Source organism: Podarcis melisellensis (assembly GCF_964234715.1).
Source record: "Podarcis melisellensis genome assembly, chromosome: 17".
Lineage (NCBI taxonomy): Eukaryota > Metazoa > Chordata > Lepidosauria > Squamata > Lacertidae > Podarcis > Podarcis melisellensis.
The window spans coordinates 11,403,616-11,424,819 of NC_138534.1; the positions used below are offsets into that span (position 1 = coordinate 11,403,616).

The window sequence follows — 21,204 nt, forward strand, 5'->3', positions numbered from 1 at the left end:
TCTGAGGTTGTTGATATTTCTTCCGGCAATCTTAATTCCAGCTAGGGATTCATCCAGCCCAGCCTTTCGCATGATGAATTCTGCCAGCACATGGGGAGGGGAGATTTAAGTGCTTCCCTCCCCATCCATGATCTCTGAATCCCCACCCCACCCCACACATTGGTGTCAATTGAAGAGCCCCAAACGATAATTGTGCTAGGGGGTTGAATGGGGAGGGAAGGTTTAAACCTCCCCTCTCCATATGCTGCGATTGTGACAACAATCTGAGGTAAGGGGGGTGTTGCTGGTCTTTAATTTACAAAAAAATAAATAAATCACAACTTTATTGCTAACCATTTGGCATGTGAAGTTAAGACCTAAGATTAGGAGTGTATGTTGCAGCGAGCAGCACCTAAAGCCAAATTTAGTATGCATTTCTTTCTTCAAAATTATTTTTCTATTCATATGTAAATGTATACAGGGTTATTTAATTGATTGATTGATTCAGGCGACAGCTGTAATTAGATGCTTGCGTCCACTGCTATTTTTCTAGAGAAAGAGGTGCCGGAACTCACTATGAACACCTCCCTCATTCTCTTTCAATGGGGAGCCCACCTGAGAGGGGCTGGAACGGAGTTCCTATGCGTTCAGGCTGAAAAAAGCCCTGCTTGTGTCTGTTAGATTAGCAGCTGTCTTGACTCAAGATATGTTTGATGCAACACTACCATCTGCTGGGAAGTGGGGAGAAGCAGAACTGATCCTGTATGATAGAGGATACAGCCACTATCACACTTCAGGCCTAGAACATCTCTGTCCCAAAATGGCTTTGTATTGTATTAACCCATGTTGCACAGAGTGCTCCCTCACAGTATGTCTCCCATCTGCTTCCTCTTCCATAAAGCACCACAAGAGTGGCTTACAGGAAATTTAAGCCTCATGTATAAAGACGATCGAAGGGACGCGGGTGGCGCTGTGGGTAAAACCTCAGTGCCTAGGACTTGCCGATCGCATGGTCAGTGGTTCAAATCCCCACGGCGGGGTGAGTTCCCGTCTTTCGGTCCCAGCTCCTGCCCACCTAGCAGTTCGAAAGCACCCTTAAAAGTGCAAGTAGATAAATAGGTAACGCTTTATAGGGGAAGGTAAACGGTGTTTCCGTGTGCTGCGCTGGTGCCGGCTCGCTAGAGCAGCTTCATCGCGCTGGCTACGTGACCCAGAAGTGTCTCCGGACAGCGCTGGCCCCCGGCCTCTTAAGTGAGATGGGCGCACAACCCTAGAGTCAGACACGACTGGCCCATACGGGCAGGGGTACCTTTATAAAGACGATCAGCTCCTGTTCCTAGCTTCTCCTCCTTTCCCACCCAGTTCTTAGCAATTCCCTTCCTGCATCTGGTCCCCTGCTATGATATCCAGAGTGGACTCTGCTCCACCTGCCATGCTTGTCTCATGTTTGGCTGCTGAGGACTTGTGCCTTATTCTGCTTCCTTAAAGGTAAAGGGACCCCTGACCATTAGGTCCAGTCACGGACGACTCTGGGGTTGCGGTGCTCATCTCGCTTTACTGGCCAAGGGAGCCAGCGTACAGCTTCTGGGTCATGTGGCCAGCATGACAAAGCTGCTTCTGGCAAACGAGAGCAGCACACGCTGGAGCGGTACCTATTTATCTACTTGCACTTTGACGTGCTTTCGAACTGCTAGGTTGGCAGGAGCAAGGACCAAGCAATGGGAGCTCACCCCGTCGCGGGGATTCGAACCGCCGACCTTCTGATCAGCAGGTGGATTATATGGCCAACAGGTGGATCACAATCTAAAAAACGCTCAGCAACTTTGGTCAATCCAGTGGGTAGATCACCACCAGTTTTTTTTATAGTGGGAGTAGATCGCAGTCTCTTGGAAGTTGGACAAGCCTGGTTTATAGAATGTTAATGAAAGTTTGATATCATTGCTTATTCTGTATTTTAAACCATACACATTCTGATTTGGGGGAGGGGTGGTCTATAGCAGAAAAGTGGCATAGAAATAATTTTTGCCCCCCTAAACTGCATTGCATTAATTATCCTCCAGATGTACTTTGTTCTCTCACTTTACGATCAGTGTTGTAGTCTAGGAGCTAGAGCAAATTCCAAGCATGGCTTTTCCATTCAAGATTTCTCATGGAAACAAGGAAGCCTGAGAGAATGTTTTTGAAGTCTGGTTCTGAAACCATGCCTTTGCTTCTTGCTATGTGGTGTACAGAGAATGCAGAGCAGTATCCTCACCTCCAGAGAGACCCCTTTTCCATTCCACGCTTCTGTGTCTAAAGAAAACTCAGCTATGCCATTGCTGTCAGTAGTGAGCAGCATGTTGCTCTGGTTGTTATTTAAATTAATTACTAAGAACACATCATGGTTCTTCATGATGGAGCCGTCTCTTTGCAAGGCTTTGAGCTGTGAGGAGAAAGAGGAAGAGAGTTGAGATTTACTTACATCACTGAAATTATCCACAGTTACTTCTCAGCTGCTTCATGACATCCGTCATAGTCTTCAAGAAACATTTAGAAAACAAGTCCTCTTTTAGAGGGTTTAGGTGATAGATCAGATGCAAAAGAAAGAGGACTTTCAGAGCAAAGAGAATCTTCCCAAAATGGGGGAGAAGATGGGTTTTCTCTCCAATATATAAAATTGTAATGATGTTGTCACACTGCAGTTTGCTTGGCCACAGACAGGTGTTTTTTGCAAAGTCTAGTGTGGTGAGCTGCTGAGCTGCTAGGAGGGCGGGTGGCACAGGTGTGGCAAGAAGAGATGAGAGATGGAGATGGAGATGCAGACCCAGGTAAGATGAAGAGGAGGGAACTGGAGGTTGGAGACGCAGGCAGGGACGTGACCCAGGACCACAGTCCAGGCAAGCTGAAGAAGTATGGCAAGTTCTGAGGCAGGTGAGATGTAAAGGGAGAGGTGTGAGAGGTTGGCAAGGTATAAAAGGATGGCTGATTTCACCAGATGTAAAGGGAGGGCAAGGAGGTTTGGCAGGAGAGTGTTTGTTTGAAATCATGTGGTCAATTGAGCTCATTTGTAATATTGCACCAAAGAGTACTAGGAAGTTCTTGAAAATTATAGGAATTACCTTTCCCCTGAAGGGATAACCTTGATGGTAGTAATCATCTGTCTCCACAAAGTTCATAGATCCAGCTTGATCAGACATATAGAATTGACGAGCAACATTTGCTTGTACTCCTGTAAAAAACACAGAAAACCCTGCCTAGCATTGTCGGATATTTTTGCAACGTATAACACAGCATGCATACATCGTCCGGGGGCGCGAATGAGCTCCAATATTAACCAGAATACTCTGCAATCCTAACTGATACAGACCAGAACTAGTCAATGATGGTGGATTATTCAACCATAGGTAGTAGAGACCTTAGAGTACTGGCACTCAGTAGATGCCAACGTATGGTTATTTAAAAAGGTTGGTTCCAAGCATTCTGTTGTGCAACCAAGAAACAGAAACTAAGACATGGCTTTGCAGATGACTGGGAGAAAGAACACTACTTGTCAATAGCCCTATTCAGGCATAAGTTCTCTGTGTTGAATCAACATGAGGGTGGGGGAAGGGAGAGAGCAGGGACAAGCTTGATAACTCCACCCCCAGTTGCCATTTCCTGCTCCATGGATTGGAGGGCAACCATTTGCCCGGCAAGGAGCCTGTTCTACACAAGGAGGCTCACTGTGCAACATAGCAGGACCTTTTCAATGCATAAGACAAATGCCCAAGTTGGGCCAGCAACACATTGTTGGCACCCTATTGTCTCAATCATCAGGGGTGAAGTCAGTGGCGTAGCATGGGTTGTCAGCACCCGGGGCAAGGCAAGTAATTTGCGCCCCCTAACCCGTGGATTTGCGCCCCCTAACCCCAACCCCCAGATGTTGCGGCCGGTGCAGCCGGCCCCCCCTGCACCCCCCACGCTACGCCACTGGGTGAAGTAAACCGCGGCATTAGCAGTAGCAAAGTGACATCTCTGGGGCAGTGTGTATGGAGGTCCTGGGCTGCCCAGGCAACAAGACTGCCCTCTCGGCCTTGCTGTTGTGGTGCAAAAGTGTAATAATAAAGTATAAGGTCTTATATATATAATAAAGGTTCATAAATGTATCAACCAAGCACATACATAGATCAGCACAGGAAGACCGACCTGAAACCATTTTGACTGCCAAACTGATCAAACGTTTTCTCTGCAAGGAGGGAGGGGGTGAGAGAGCCTTCCCATTGTCTCAGGAATTGGGAAATCACCATCTCAAAGGAATGGCCAGACTACCAGGAAAGGCAATCAGATAAGCTGACAGACAGGAAAAACAACAACATTCAAATTTCTGTTGTAGACCACCTTTTCTGTGATGTAGGTATGGTGTTTGTGGAGGGTGGTCTTGGGTTACACCCCTTCTGTGATGCATGTATGATGTATGGAGGGGTGGTCTTGAGCTCCAGGGCAGGGAATTTAAAATGTCTATATAAGGGCAGGCACACCTTGATTCTGGGTCCTCCTCTTTTCCTGCATGTGAGGGGAGCACCCTGTTGCAACAGTTCAATAAAGATCAGGCTTACTAACTGCTTTGCTTCTCAATATTCTCTGGTTGGCCTGTTATTTTCTCCTACCAATAGGGAACCCACGTAAGGACTCTATACGGGCTCCTGGATACCCCATAAGGGAAAAAGGGCAGATTTTGTTTACAACAAAAGGAAATCAGAGCAATACGTTTGGCAGCAGCTTGGCTGCAGGAGTTGCCAGAAGGAGGAGTACAAGGTACCATCTGACCGCCTTAGGGACTCCACTCCAGATTTGTGTGGCATTTACTCCTCAGCCTTTTCTTCTCCTGAAGTTGAGTGGTGTACATGGCCCTGTGGCCTCTCCTCCACAGATAATCATGCCTTCCTTTAATTGCGTTATCTCTCTCTTTTGGGTGAGGGCGTTCCCCAAATTGCAAGCAGATTTGAAAGGAGACATTTCCTTTGCTCATTCTCTCACCTGCACCCCAACACACACACACCTCGCTCCTCATATCCCTGCAAGCACCAGAGCTTACCTGTTCCAGCTTCTTCCAAGGAGGCCTCCACATCTATGCTGTGGCTGTATTCATAGCTCGAAGGTCTGAACTGTGACAATTCCACGGTAGCAGAGAAGCAGCCAGTCCTGTCAGTCTGAAATAAACAGTCAGTGAAGGTAGCTAAGATGCTAATCATTGGCTTCGGGAAAGAACAGAAATTCATGGAGCCTTCCTCCTACTCCTCAGAAGGTTGTTACAGATTTGGGGTACTAGAGTCTATTAGTGAATAGTAGAAATTAATGAACGTCAGAATCTAGCTAATAATTGGAGTACTGAAGAGAAAATTTCAGGCCAGTGGAAAAATACAGGCTAAACTTCCTTTCCAAGCCAGGGCCTCACCTGGGATGGCACATTTAAGATTTTTGGAAGCATCAGGTTATTCCTGAGCCCCCTCGTTTCCACTGTCCTGCAGCCCTAGAGCTTTTTCTCTCCCAGTCATACCACCAACCATAGCTGTCAACTTACAGATTTGAAAATAAGGGATCAGCAGCCAAAATAAGGGATTTTAGACAACCAGCAGCCAAATGAAGCCTCAAGCAGTGGTTCCCATAGTGCAGCAACCCGGCAAAGGGGATGCAGCAGGGAAAACCACTGTCACCTCTCTGCTGGGAAGCGCCGAGCAAAGGCGAGTCCCCAGGCAACGCGGCCGATTTGATTGGCACAAAGCATGCAAGCTCCACCCCCCAGTCGTTCTTAGACTCCTTATTGGGTGAGCAACGCAGCCAAGCAACACAGTTGGAGCTCCCTGCTCCCTGGCCAGCAGGGAGGGAAGGAGAGGAGCTGCTTCCTTTGAAACCTGGGAAATTTAAGGGACATCATCAATAAGGGACAGCAGCGGGACACGGCGCTGAAATAAGGGACTTTCCCACCAAATAAGGGACAGTTGACAGCTATGCCACCAACCCCTCTTCATCACCATTACCTGCCCTTTGAAATCCTGGCAGATGTCTGTAGGCAGTGGAGCTGTTGTATCTGGCGACCTCCAGAAATAACGGTAAGCTTTCTGGCACAAGGATATTTGCATTAAACCCTGGACAGGCTTGCCGTATGTGTACCTAGAAAGGAGGAGGTGGTGAGTAGAGATAAATCCAGCCATTACTCTTTATTTTCCTTTTTCTATGTGCTGCACACAAGCCTAGAGTTGCCAGTTTTTCTTTGGCAGGTCTCCTATGTCTTTGATAGCATCAAGATGGAAAATTAAGATGAGAAACTTTCCCTATTGCTTTATATTAATGCAAGGGAAACCCTCCCTGGTTAAATTTTGTACTTGTCATGCAAATGCTAAAGGTACATGAGTACCTTTTCGGAGGAGGTGTGTGCTGATAATCTGATTCCTGCCCCGCTATGCCACTCACACAGACTTCAACTATGCCGTGACACTCCTTGAATTTCCGCAGACAGTGTTTTAATTGATACTTCTCCATTTAGCCTGAAAACCACCCACTATTTTGCTTTCAGCTAAAAATAACATTCTTAGTTATTTATAAACCTTATTCCAAAGGAATCAAACTTTCAATTTTTGTAGTTAATTGTATTCACCGCTTAGATCCATCTTAGCTCCTTTGTCTACATCAATGGTATTAATGCATTAATGCATAGGCTCAGATTGTAGATACTGTATGTGTAAATAAAACCATATATCCTAAAAACACCACAGTCTCCGCTGAGCTTCATTCCAGGGAAACTGGACCCTGGAAAGCACTGGAACCCCCTGGAGTTGCTCCTTGCTCAGAGACTGGGGAGCATGTGCAACTATCAGATTTGCACAAAACTGGGAAACTGCAAGAGTGTGTGCTGGGAATTTACAATTGCCTGACTGTGTGCTTTTGTGCACTTCCTGGGAATTTAAAAAACAAAACAAGGTGCATGTGCAGCTTGCATGCCCTATTGGCAGTTAGACGGCATAACAAAATCAACAAACCAAAAGACAGGGGCAAACACCAATGGGAATGAACGGGAAAGACCAAAATTGCTCCTCATATATAAGTTCAAATACTTGCAGGTGTGGACTACTCCAGTCTCATTCCAACAGAGAAAAAGTAGATAAGCAGCTAAATAATGCTCAAATGAGGTCATGAGCTCTGCCCTGCCCTCCCAAATAAAGTGATGAGTGCTCTGATATGTATACCTGCCACAGACTTTTAGAGGAAAGTTGCTGTCTGCTGAATAGATGATAGCAGGCTCCACCACCACCACTTCAAATTTGCGAATCACTGGAGAAGAAGAAAGAGAAGAGACTGTTAAACGGTACACCATGAATCAGCTTGAAGAGAAGGTGTGTTGGCATTTGGCATGTTTTAAAGTGGGATGATTCAAACTTTTCCCTTTCCTTTTTACTTACAAGAAGAGAAAGAGGAGGAGGAGGAGGAGTTTGGCTTTGATATCCCACTTTATCACTACCCTAAGGAGTCTCAAAGCGGCTAACAATTTCCTTTGACTTCCTTCCCCACAATAAACACTCTGTGAAGTGAGTGAGGCTGAGAGACTTCAGAGAAGTGTGACCAGCCCAAGGTCACTCAGCAGCTGCATGTGGAGGAGCGGGGAAGCCAACCCGGTTCACCAGATTATGAGTCTTAACCACCACACCACACTGGCTCTACTAAGCACTATGAGCTTAGATGTAGAGGCAGTTAACAGGTTTACAAGCATTATTTTCCAAACTGACATTTTCTAATAAGCAGATTCTGGATTACTTCACCTGGGAGGTTTTTATGATGCTGTTATGGAGGCTGTGTTGCAGAGGTAGAAAGGACTCTGCAAAACAGAACTTCTTCATCCTGCACGATGCACCATCTGGCATCAGCAGAGTCTGAACTAGAAACATGGCTTAACATGTACCAGGTGTGCCCAATGGAACATTACTACCTTTAAACAGGCTTTGTTCACCAGGTATCAGGCAGGTAGGCTCCCAAATCAGTGGGTAGCGTTTTGAGGCAGATGTTGTCCCTAATATCTGTTGATAGAAACTGAATTCTAACTAGTGATGCATGGAAGAGACAATGCTTCTCCAAAACTCATTTCATACCATATTCAAGCACTTCAAAGCTTAAGAAAGCCTTCCCATGATCCACAATGATTCTGTAGACCCCCAGCATTGGTTCAGCAGCCAACTGGTAGGACAGTTGCACAACCCCGTTGTCTGGTTGCACATTATTCCATTGTGCAATTCGGTTGCCTGCAGGATCCTGCAATCACATTTTTATAAAAAATAAAACACATGAATTATTGCAGCACATACCTGCAGAAGGGCTAGGAAGCATCTCTGAAAGGGTGGAAGTTCTGCAACCTCCTCAGCGTTCTCCCCTGCCTTCCACCCCACATTGGGATCCCTGGGAAACGTGAGGGTACTCACCTGCAACTCCACCAGCTGATGCTAAAGAAGAAAACAAAAGGCAATCCCTTTAGTCTCCAGCAGGAGTAATGCGTCCAACTACATTTCCCATCCTGCAACTCATCAAGTTAGGGGAGGGGTGGAAAATCTGTGGCCCTACAGATGTTGCTGGAATGCATTTCCTACCATTCCTGACCATTGGTTGTGCTGGCCGGAGCTGACAGGAATTGGAGTCCAAGAACATTGGGAGAGCTGCAGCTTGCTCACTCCCGTAGATGCAAAGGATGAGCAAGTACTTTTAACTGCAGATAATGGATTTTTTCTCTCTTGCAAACGTGTTTTGCTAGGCAGGCAGAGAGGAGGAATGGCATATTCTTGCTCCTCCGCTTCTAATATCTGCAGTGAAATGGCACCCCAGCCTCTACACTCTGGGATTTTATGCCCTCTGGGTCAATGAATCCTAGCCATTCAGAAACTTCCTGAACATCCCATACTGTTGCCATAGCTACAATGTCATGTCAAGCAAGTGAAGATTCCCTATTTAGCTTCCCCCAAGCTGCCAGGTGTTCAGAAAACTGAGTGCAGAAGATCTGTTGAACTTTGTTGGGGCTTTTTATTTGTTTTTATTTTTTTTACCTGTTCTGAGTGCAGACAAACCATTTCTCCACGGATTCTACATCTGGTGCGTGGGAAATAAAATAAAATAAAAGCCGTTTGGGAGGTTGGTTCAACCTTCCTCTCATTCCTATCACTTATGAGCACATTGTCAGCTCGTGTTTCTAGCGATTACCAAAAAAACCTACAATCTTGCTGTTTTTGGAACCAGGCCAGAAAGAAAGTTTGCAAGAAAGAGCTGGGCTCTCTCTTTCACCAAAATAAAAGCTCTGAAAAATCCCCCAAATCTTGTGGACTGGGAACTCCTAAATGCAGCATCGATCACTACATGCAAGCGCAAGCTGCTCTCAGAGCAGACTTCCTTTAACAAAAGCGGCTGTCAAGAGTTTTGTTACGCACAGATTTGTTGCACTCATCACTAAATGCTTTTGTACTCGGGTGAGGAGAAATATAAACGGTGGAGGAGAAGTGCTCAGCCCAGGTCATGCCCATCTTGTCTTGCTTATTCCTCCCTGCACCCGCCCCCCTCCACACCCTGTTCACATTTCTCACCTCAGTAGCCAACGGCATAAATCCTTCATCCAGGGTGATGATTCGAAATTGCACTGCAACAGAACAAATGCACAAAAATGACCCTCTTAAAGTGCAGATCTTACGAGAGGGTCTCGTTCCCCACAACAGTGCAGTGCTGGAGCCCAAGGTGTCTCTCCCAGCCTGCCATCTGCCACCAGAGATAGTCCTCATTTTTGTTCAGCTCCTCCAAGTCTCCTGTTAAGGCCCCAAACTCTTCCAAGGACATCACGCCCAATTAACCCGACAACCTGCCAAATCACCTGTCTCTGTTCATAACTCAGGACAAGGGCAAGCACAGTTCTCTTGCATTGCCAGTGGCCCTCAATGGTACTATGTTGGCCATTCTTGGCCTTCTTAGTAGTGGCGCCTGCCCTGTGGAACACCCTCCCATCAGATGTCAAGGAAATAAACAACTATCTGACTTTTAGAAGACATCTGAAGGCAGCCGTGTTTAGGGAAGGTTTTAATGTTTGATGTCTTACTATGTTTTAATGTATTAAATGGGCTGGGGTAACCCAGGAATTCCTCTGCAGCTTGTATTTTCCCTCCATATGCCCAAATAATCAAAATCCTACCATTTATTGATTTCTACAATTCCCTAATAGGGTCTGTTGCCTCATATCTGTAACCTGCTCTAATGGAGAGATTATATATAACTGTTATGTACTAAGCTTGGATCCTAGAACAATAGGCAAGTAGGATCCTAGAATGCAACAACTGATTGGCTTTCAGGAAAAGACCAATCAGGCTCCAGGAGGAAGTTAATCAGCCTATTAGGCTGGTAGGATCGTAGGATCCTAGAATGCAACAACTGATTGGCCTGTAGGAAAAGACCAATCAGGCTCCAGGAGGGAAGCAGAATCAGGCAGGCAGATGGGACTCATTGTGTAAATAATGTATATAAAAGCCTCAGGTTTGGGGGGCAAGTCAATCACTGTTTTACAAGCTGCAGTAAAGAGCATGAAATCACTACAGGACTCCGAGTATATTTCACACATACATTAGGATTATGCACAGCTCTGCAGTAACCAGTGGTGTCATGGCCCCAAAATGAAGGAGGGCTGGTATGCCCTCTTTTACTATCACATTACTATCCAAAGTGCCTGCCACTAGCCCTGCTTACATATTAAGAGCCAGCCCACCAGCCCTAGGGACCCTTTTCTCCTTACCCAGTTGTCCTGGAGAATAGATGGGCTTGTCCATCTGCAGAAAAGTGCCACTTTCCGCTTTCTGAATAAGAACCTGCTTCTGCTCATCTATCTTCCCCTGGGCATCAGAAAGTCGGATGGCAGCAACTTCCTCCACGCCATCTGCAGGGGATGGTACCTGGTTTACACAAGTCACTTAGCGTTAACAGGATTCCCCAATCCAGGAAGGATTAAATGCATGCATTTGAAAGGAAAGGGTGAATGAAAGAGCAGGAAAATGGAGAGAATGGGGCATTGGTGGAGGGCAGTGACGCACACAGGTCAAACCCCCTACAGATGTTTCCTATTGTCCTGGACTTCTAACAAAGGACAGCATGACAGAGAGACCACATCAGGAAGAGAATAGGCAGGATCCAGTAATCTGAACACTGGACCTCCATGTGGGAGCATGATTTAACTATTGCATGTTCCATCCCTGAATGGAACTCAAAGCAGCATCTATGGGGTTGTTGCAGTTTAGCCTTGTCAAGTAGGCTGAGAGGGAGGGAGGTTGACCCACAACCACCCAATGTATTTTATGGATGAGCAGAGTTGTGAACCGGACACTTCTACAGCCAAAAGCAACACCCTTATCTCCAAACCACAATGACTTCCCCAATGGACAGGGCTTCAGCCATCACAAAGGCATTTCCGTGTATGATTTTTAAAGTACAATTGCAGTGTTTTGTGTGGTAGACAAAGCACACCATGTTTTAAAGGGCTACTGTGCCTTTAATTTAAAACTTGTTTCATTCATTCTCAGTGTGTGGTGATGTGCACCTTCTGTGCCAACTTCCACATTCCTGCTGAAAACTTTTCTATTCCACCAGGCTTATGCAGGCAATTAAGAATACATTCTTCCACAATGGCTACTTAATGTCTGTTTTTAACCTCTCAAGGGTTTTATGTTTTCATTCCTGTAAACCACTTTGATATATATTTTTATGACAAAGAGGAATAAAGATATTTTTTTAATAAATAAACAAGATTTATATACCACCCAATAACAAAAGTTGTCTGGCTGATCTGCTGGTTCTGCTTATTTTGTTGGTTTGTGTTGAGCCTTGTGTCACTGGGTGTGGAAAAGAAAGAGTGAACCCTTTTGAAGGGACACTCTTTGAGCAGCAAGGACTCATTCACTCTGTGGCAGGAACACCCCACAATAAAATAAAATAAAATAAAATAAAATAAAATAAAATAAAGCCTTCTCCTAGCATCTCTTCAGGCAAGCGCAGACTGGAGTGATAGGAGACTACAGTCTATAGAATGGGGTACAATTCAAATACAGTGGTACCTCGGGTTACATACATTTCAGGTTACAGATGCTTCAGGTTACAGATTTCGCTAACCCAGAAATAGTACCTCGGGTTAAGAACTTTGCTTCAGGATGAGAACAGAAATAATGTGGCTGCGGCATGACAGCAGCAGGAGGCCCCATTAGCTAAAGTGGTGCTTCAGGTTAAGAACAGTTTCAGGTTAAAAACGGACCTCCTGTACGAATTAAGTACTTAATCCGAGGTACCACTGTGATTACAGGAGGAAGCTGCCACTTCTTCCTTTCCTCAGGTTAGTGTTTCCACTACTCTTGGTCAAACTGACAACTTTTTTTCTGGCCTCGTAGAAGTTGGACTACAAAAATTCTAAAAACGTTCCTGAGCAGGTGGAATGTTCCTGTGCATTCCATGACATCACACCAGCTCAGCTAATCAGTGTCAGAGGTGAAGCAGCATGGTATAGATCAAAGGACACCATTCTGCACAAGCACAGTTGATGCTTCTGATTTATACTTTGTACTTTATTATTATTTTTCATGCATCCAGACCATATTTACTACTGATATACATCACTCACTGTGAAAGTCAGGCACTTCAGCTGTTTCTCATGCCATCTGAATCCATCCAGCAGAACGTGGGTCTTGTTCTTAGTCTCCAAGGTGATGCTGAGCACTACAGATGTTTCCACATCACCCAGGTCCATGCACAACTTATCAGTGGATGGGTAGTTCAGACGGGCTGGAAGGAGCAGCATGTATTTCCTGAATGCAGAAGATGAGAGGGAGAGAGACGAGAACAAGAACACACCTTTCTTTAGGGAGTGAGATTATTTGCAGGCAGTTAGTCCAGTTATTTGCACTCTAAAGGGGATTTCTTCCTGAAATCCAACACTGCCTTGGTGTATGGCAGCTTCCTCTGTTCCTATGATGATTTTGCACATGCTGATTATTGTTTATTGTATTTTAATTTTTAATTTTATTTTAATGTAACTCAATCAATAATCAACCTCTATTGGCATACAGAGAAAACAGGAATATGTGGGTCAAAACATAACCTTGGCATCTGTTCACAGATAAAACTATACAGGCATAGTAAGGTTAAAAAGCAGTGGGTCCAAATGTTAGATCCCCATGCTGAAAGAGAGGTTAAATTCTTCTGACTCCTGCAGGGTTTATTGAATTTCTGTGGGCATGATAGTATGGAGAAAGTAGCAGAATATCTGAGCAACGGCGTGAAACTACAGCATCACAAGACTTGAGTGGTACTCAGTATAATTCATGAGTCACCTTCAAAGGATTTATATTCTGAAAGGCAGGATAATTAATAATTGTAAGTGTAACCACAACAACAAACAGAACAGCAACAGCATCTGTACTTTCCTAGTTGCAAGACTCTCCAGATGAACAGATTTTGTGCAGCAGAGTTGCGGAAGAACCGGTGCCTGTCCAAGGCTCTAGAGGAGAGCTGCTATGAGAGTAGCCAATGCTTGTCCTGGACCAACAGTCTGATGCTATAAAGCAGCTCCATGTGTTCAAATGAAGTGGAAAATGAACAAAGCTGTCGCTTCATTAGAATTCTGCTTAGGAAACTACATTTACTGCTTTTGTCTCAGGGGTCCATCTGATTGGGCTCATCCACACTCCTGCTTGTGCTGTGCCTAGTAAGCACAGGTCCAAGTGGTTTTCCCCTTAGCCAATTCGTTTCCCAGGGAAAACCAGCTCTTTAGTGATCAATCAGAACAAATGGCAATCCAGGAAAATGTGAATTGCTGTTTGCTCTGATTGAGCGCTAAAGAGCAGTTTCCCCCACGGGACAAGAGGAAGTGTGGAAAAGCCCAATGAGTCTCCAGCATTGTGCCTACTTGCTACATCACTGTTCTCCAGCCTTGGGAGTATTCTTCAATGTTGGGTCTCCGCATGTTGTTGAGCCACAACTCCCTTCATCCCTGACCACTGGCTAAGCTGATTGGGGATAATGGGAGTTGTAGTCCAACAACATCTAGGGACCCAAGGTTGAAAAACATGGTGCAGCTACATGATTGGACAACACATAACGGACAACCCACCTCTTTTGATAATCTCCATTACAACTTTTGACTTCCCTCAGAAAGTCTTCTGATGTTTCACTCAAATGGGAACCTCCAAATTTACCTCCAAATGTTTCAACAGCTGAAAATTGGTAGCAACGCTACTTTTCTTCGTCATAAAACTCCACTTTGAGCTTCCTCTCAGAAGACTGTAAGTTGCTCCAGGAAAGGCAGCAACTATTACCTAGCATTCCCTCTGGGTTAACCTCACTCCTTCACTCTCCCTTGCAGGCAGGTGCCTCCTTCAGCCCTTCTGCTTTTCCTTTCTTAACCACAGATGCAAATTTCCATCTGTTCTTTTCCCTAGCAATACATTCACCCTAATAGCCCCCTCCCCCAACTCAATATACTCTTTCATGGCCCTCACAACTCTGAATTCATAAGGACCAGCTTCTCCCTCCCAGTCATGTCCTCTATAATTCTGTTTCCCTGAGATCACAGGTCTTCCAACCACATAACAACTTACGGGATGGAGTCATCTGCACCAGCTAACTCGAGGAAGGGAGCAAGGCCACTGAGAATGAGGAAGAGCCACATTTCTGTGGAGACCTGCCTGCAGAGGGCACCGCAAATGTCCAAGCAGGAACTTGGAAGAGGGAGGACTCGACGTCTCCCTTAACTTGCTTCTCAGCTTATCTGATCCTCATTTTATATCCTCATTCTGCCTGGCGTGTGACTCTTAAGTGGCCTCTATGCCCAGTGTTTAAGAAATATGATCCGCCACCTGAGGCTCACACAGAGAACAGGGAAGGAAAGTCAAATACAGCAGGTGTGAAAGAAGCTGGCTTTGGGACAGAGGCAGGTGTGTCTTGAGAAGCTGGCCAGGTCACTTACTAACATGCCCCTTTCCCTTTTCTCCTTCAGAGCATGCAAACACCTATGCACTGCAGTGTCTAAATGTTTGTGCAATATACATGGAAGAACAAAACCCCTAGATGTTCAATGGTGGGCTTGCTCTTACAGCTCCAGCATGGACCCCTTTTCACCCTAAGGTCTCAAGGCCCACCTGACACTATGCCTTGCTTCAGGACAGGTATGCCCTTCTCTCTCCCTTTCTTGCTTTCCTTTTCATGTGAGGGCTACGACAAATCTCTCTCTCTCTCTCTCTCTCCTTAGTTGTCTGATAGAGGTGCTTCTTCTGCTCTTTGAATCAAGTATGAGTTGCTACCTGCTTATATTGTCACTTTGTTGTCCGAAGCAACTTCCATATACAGTCATACTTTGGAAGTCGAACGAATCTGTTCTGGAAGTCCGTTTGACTTCCAAAACATTCGGAAACCAAAGCACAGCTTCTAATTGGTTGCAGGAAGCTCCTGCAGCCAATCAGAAGCTGCGTCAGACGTTCGGGTACCAAAGAACATTTGCAAACCGGAACACTCACTTCTGGGTTTGCAGCGTTCAGGAGCCAAAAGGTGCTAGTACCAAGGTGTTCAGGATCCAAGGTACGACTGTATTCTGTCACACTCATTTCATGTAATAAGCCAACCTTTCTTTATTCCACTTGTGAGTGAACCTCTTGTGGGCATAAGGTTAACGGCAAGCACATATCCAAAACAAACGTATTTTATAACCCTTAGCAAAAGGTCCTAAATATCTTAGTTGTGCATGCAGGAATGCACATGAGTGCAGGACACATGTGTGGGTTCAGACTCACACCTGTTAACACCCTATTTCTACTGGGTCAAATACATGCTGGAAATGCAAGGAAAATGAGGGCACCTTTTACCACAAGTAGTGGACCTGTAAAGTAGTAAAAGAATTTTGGAAGATGATATATAAAGAACTAGGGGACACGGGTGGCGCTGTGGGTTAAACCACAGAGCCTACGACTTGCCGATCAGAAGGTCGGCGGTTCGAATCCCCGTGACGGGGTGAGCTACTGTTGCTCGGTCCCTGCTCCTACCAACCTAGCAGTTCAAAAGCACATCAAAGTGCAAGTAGATAAATAGGTACCGCTACGGCGGGAGGGTAAACGCCGCTTCCGTGCGCTGCTCTGGTTTGCCAGAAGCGGCTTAGCCATGCTGGCCACATGACACAGAAGCTGCACACCGGCTCCCTAGGCCAATAAAGCGAGATGAGCGCCGCAGCCCCAGAGTCGGTCACGACTGGACCTAATGGTCAGGGGTCCCTTTACCTTATATAAAGAACTGAACAAAAATGTTTAAAATAACCATTTCTAAAAAAACCCCAAAGCATTTCTTCTAGGAAATACTAAGGGACCAGAAGAGACCTCTTATGTATGCGCCCACTGCAGCCTGGATGTTACTGGCCCAGAGATGGAAAGAAGACAGAGTCCCTATCAGAGATGAATGGCAGATTAAACTGATGGACTATGCAGAAATGGCAAAAATGACCAGAAGAATTAGGAATCAGGGAGATCAAAATGTTAATAAGGAATGGGGAAAGATATAATTTATCTTAAAACTCACTGTAAACAATTAAAATTATTAGTAGGATTGGAATGACCTTTGTGGTTGGATGTTGGACTATGGTTATAAGGGAGACTTAAGAGAGTTGGATCAACAGAGAAGATGTAGGAGCAAAAAGTTAACCTAAGGACCCACAAAGGGGAAGAAGAGAGTCCATGGGAATTTATGGAATTCTCTTTTTGTTTTGGTTGCTTGATGATGGTTTGTACATTCAAAAATTCAAAAATTAAATAAATTCATGTATAAAAAAACCACACACCTTATTTCTACTGAATAAAATGACTTGTACTGTCCAACAGCCTGTGGCTAAGATGGAAGGGCACTAGGTCTTTTAATATGCCTGCCAAGTGTCCCACTTAACAGAGGGCGGTCCTCTATTTGAAGGTGTTCTCTATTTGTTCAGTCCACGTCTGGTCAACAGACTAAGTAGGCACAGAAATCTCCTGGTGCCTTCCCCACTATTCAAATTATAGTATTTATTTCTAAATTGGTGCCTATATACTGTATTATGATATGCAGATCGCGGTTCTTTAGTTTGGCAAAGCATAACTCGTTCCCCCTAGCCTTCCTGTTTGGGTCCTGGGCTGGTTTCTCTCCTAAATAGATGTAGTGAGCAGCGCATGTTATGCATGAGGGAATTCAATGAATGAATGACCTTTCTGATTTCACCAATGACACCATAGAAAACAGAAGCCAGTGTTTTCCCTCTCCCTCAAAGAGAAAATGATAGGTTACATTAATAGGTGGGATGTGAAAGAATTTGCATAGGGTTCTTGACCAACAGCATTTTCACTTATCACGGAGGACTTGTTTCTGCAGGCTATTATTTCAGGGGGTTAGCGACTGAGGTTTCTGAGCCATTGTTTGTTTACTTTTAGATAAGGATCAGGTGTTTGTGTGGTCTGTGCTTTGACATTTAGGTCCAATCATTTCTGCTGCATTAAAATTAGCCAAAGTCACCCAGCGGCTGAAGGCTTCCAATTCATATTTCAGTATGCAACTTAAGCTGCTTGCATGCTCAATAGGTCAGGCACAATTCCTTCTTTGTAGATGCTTTTGGTTGCTTCAATGGGCATCATTTGCAGAAATGCCAACCGATAACGTCTTATGCAAGCTGCTGAAGCCTTTATGTTCTGTTAACAAATACTTTAGCATTCCGTGGTTGTTTTTGAATGAAAACCCTTCACAGACAGTACTCAAGTGCCAATTAATTCACTCAGCCCAATTACATGTTCCTCTCAGCCCAACTATATGTTCCTGTTGAAGCCAGGTGAGGTGAGCCAATGGGTCTCAAACCCTTGGTGACTTAGGGACTTCCCCTGCATGTGAAGACAGGCTTCGGCAGATTGAGTGGATGAGACCAATAGGAAATAAACAGCTATAGTGGTACCTCTGGTTAAGAACTTAATTCGTTCCGGAGGTCCGTTCTTAACCCGAAACTGTTCTTAACCTGAGGCACCACTTTAGCTAATGGGGCCACCCGCTGCCGCCACGCCGCTACTGCTGTGCGATTTCTGTTCTCATCCTGAAGTAAAGTTCTTAACCCGAGGTACTACGTCTGAGTTAGTGGAGTCTGTAACCTGAAGCCTCTGCAACCCAAAGTGTTTGTAACCCAAGGTCACTGTATATGACTTTTAGAAGGCAGCCCTGTATCGGGATGTTTTTAATATTTGATGTTTTATTATGTCTTGATATATGCTGTGAGTCACCCAGAAACTGCCCAGAGTGGCTGGGAAACCCAGCCAGATGGGCGGGGTATCATCATCATCATCAAGGTGATTTCTGCAGGTGCTGTAGAGGGAAGTGAGGGGCAGATGGGGCTTGTCAACCTAGGAAAGTAGCCCCTCTAGGAGAAGGAATACTCTGATTCTAAACCTCCATTGCCTTACAGCAGGCATAGCCAAACTTGGCCCTCCAGATGTTTTGGGACTACAATTCCCATCATCCCTGACCACTGGTCCTGTTAGCTAGGGATGATGGTGTTGGTTATTTTGCAGCTGCAGAAAGCATGCTGGGGAGACCACACATTCAAGAAATGCAAAATAACTTTTGCTAGGTTATAATAACAAAAACCTCCTTTTACACTAAATTACAATATATCAATAGGAACAACCCATTCACCAGGGTAGTGAGAGAGCTACATGCTGCTCTTTATATACCATACCCAACAGCTTAATTAACACAACTTAACAGCACCTGCTATACTGCTTCACAGCTGTAAAACTTTATTTGCTCTGGCCCTTAAAGACATATACATATTGTGAAACAACAATGAAACTTAAAATTTAAAGAAACCATTCAACAGATGGGAGTTGTAGTCCCAAAACATCTGGAGAGCCAGGTTTGGCCATGCCTGCCTTACAGGATATCTTTGGAAGAAGAAAAGGCTATGGAGTAAACCCTAATAATAATAACAATAATTTTAATAATAATAATTTTATTATTTATACCCTGCCCACCTGGCTGGGTTGCCCCAGCTACTCTGGGTGACTTTCAACACATAAAAACATAATATAACATCAAACATTAAAAACTTCTCTATACAGGGCTGCCTTCAGACATCTTCTAAAAGTTGTGTAGTTATTTTTCTCAACTGAGTCAGTTCACACATCCTGCTGCCCATCTTCAAGGGTACAGTGATCAAAGGATCAGGAAAGCAAGTGTTGCATGTAACACAAGTCAACCTGTTTTATATGATTAATAGACAAATAGGTAAACTGACTCCACTGAAAATCCTTGTGCTTGGGCTTACACAAAAGCCAGATCTCTGATGATGATGATGGTGATGATGATGATAATTTTTTTAAATTTATATCCTGCCCATCTGGCTGGGTTTCCCCAGCCACTGTGGGAGGCTTCCAGCATATATAAAAACACAACAAAACATCAAATATAAAAAAACGAAATATCCTATACAAGCAACAAACAAACCAATAAATCAATAGAAACCAACAATAACAATGTTGTATTAGATCTGTGGTGGTGCATTCGCACATGCACATTTGATTCTTCATTCATCAAGCGATGAACTTATTAGCCAGCCCTTAAAAACAGAGGGGAAAATAAACAGCTTTTGGCATAGTAAGCACATTTGTAAATCCCTTCCTTCTTGTAGAACTATGAAATCGGTACTCTTAGGCCCTTTCTCTTCGCTTGGCTGTCAAGGCGCTGACAGGACGATCAGGTCCTTCACGGGTAAGAGAGGGAAATGCGAGGCTAACAGAAAAAAATACAAGGAGCAACCCTTCCAGTGAAGAAGTTGCTCAAACTGGCGTCCAGCCCCTCCTTTGCTCCTTAGCCCTCCAAGCCAGGGCTCCTCCTCTGTAATAGTCTTCTACAGTGAACCTCAGGAGCCTCTCTATGTACCTGACTGGCCTGTTGCTCAGCAGCCCGTAATATCCTTCATGTTCTGGCAGTCCTGTGGGAGCTGTGGGAGAGATGCAGGATCTGGTTCCCCTCTGTTGTCTCTGTCAGAGTCTGAATCCAAACTGGAAACCTCATCATCCTTCCCTGGGCTGGGCCACCTGCCTACTTCTGCCTCTCCATAATCCCTCATTCTTCCTGCTTCTAGTACCTCCCGGCTTGTCCCCTTCTCTGAGGTGTGGCCAATTTCCCACCACCAGGGTCCAGGATTTAACTCATCTTCTTCTGTGCCTTCCCTGGGGGGCTCTTGGGTAGGCAGCTTCCACCACTCTTCCTCACCCAGCCAGCCCCTGACATTGGCTGAAGAAAGGCTTCTGCCAGCCCCATTCCTCTTCCCTTGCAATGTCCTTGGGGTGATAATTAACCTTGAAGGGTCCCATCAAAGCTGAAGTTCTGGTATCCTGGACAGGTTACACCAGTTTTAGAAAAAGGTTGCTAGGACATCATCATAGCTAAACTGGTTATTTCTGTCTCTTTAGATTTACAAAGTGATGCAAGCAATACCTTATGGTAGAAAACTTTCTGAGAAGTGTCCAAGGGAGAAGATCTCCTTGCTGCCTTTTATGAGAGTCTGCAAACCAATCCAGAGGTTGCCTGCAAATTTGTCTGCATATTAGAGTTCTTGGCTTGCCGATCAAAAGGTTGGTGGTTTGAATCCCTGCGACGGGGTGAGCTCCCGTTGTTCGGTCCCTGCTCCTGCCAACCTAGCAGTTCGAATGCACATCAGAGTGCAAGTAGATAAATAGGTACTGCTCCGGCAGGAAGGTAAATGGCATTTCCGTGCGCTGCTCTGGTTTGCCAGAAATGGCTTAGTCATGCTGGCCACATGACCCGGAAGCTGTCTGCGGACAAACACTGGCTCCCTCAGCCATTAAAGCGAGATGAGTGCCTTGAGGTCGGAGCGAAACTTGAGGTCGGAGCGAAACAATATAAACTTAAAGCTTTTGCAGATGACCTAGTTTTGACATTGCAGGAGCCAGAATCTAGTACGAAAAGAGTTTTACAACTGATACATGATTTTGGACAGGTCGCAGGATTTAAGCTAAATAAACAAAAAACGAAGGTGCTAGGGAAAAATATGACAGATACAGAGTCAGAACGGTTTCAGAGAGAAACAGAATTATCATTGGTGAAAAAGGTAAAGTACCTAGGGGTTAATATAACAGCCAAGAATCTGAGTCTATTTAAGGATAATTATGAAAAATGTTGGTCTGAAATTAAGAGAGACTTGGA

General features: G+C 44.9%; 1 protein-coding gene across 1 annotated transcript in view; it reads right to left on the reverse strand.

The window, feature by feature from the left end:
- A2ML1 (alpha-2-macroglobulin like 1) overlaps positions 1-14,738 on the reverse strand; it is a 58,449-nt gene extending 43,711 nt beyond the window's left edge. The window contains exons 1-11 of the mRNA XM_081894994.1: positions 14,586-14,738; positions 12,611-12,794; positions 10,742-10,898; positions 9,552-9,604; positions 8,406-8,426; positions 8,079-8,238; positions 7,182-7,266; positions 5,976-6,108; positions 5,033-5,147; positions 3,078-3,187; positions 2,234-2,401 (exon numbers count right to left, since the gene is read on the reverse strand). Of these exons, the coding sequence (XP_081751120.1) occupies positions 2,234-2,401; positions 3,078-3,187; positions 5,033-5,147; positions 5,976-6,108; positions 7,182-7,266; positions 8,079-8,238; positions 8,406-8,426; positions 9,552-9,604; positions 10,742-10,898; positions 12,611-12,794; positions 14,586-14,656 (1,257 nt within the window). The 5' untranslated portion in view covers positions 14,657-14,738. The remainder of the gene's footprint in view (positions 1-2,233; positions 2,402-3,077; positions 3,188-5,032; positions 5,148-5,975; positions 6,109-7,181; positions 7,267-8,078; positions 8,239-8,405; positions 8,427-9,551; positions 9,605-10,741; positions 10,899-12,610; positions 12,795-14,585) is intronic.
- Between the last annotated feature and the right edge of the window lie 6,466 nt (positions 14,739-21,204).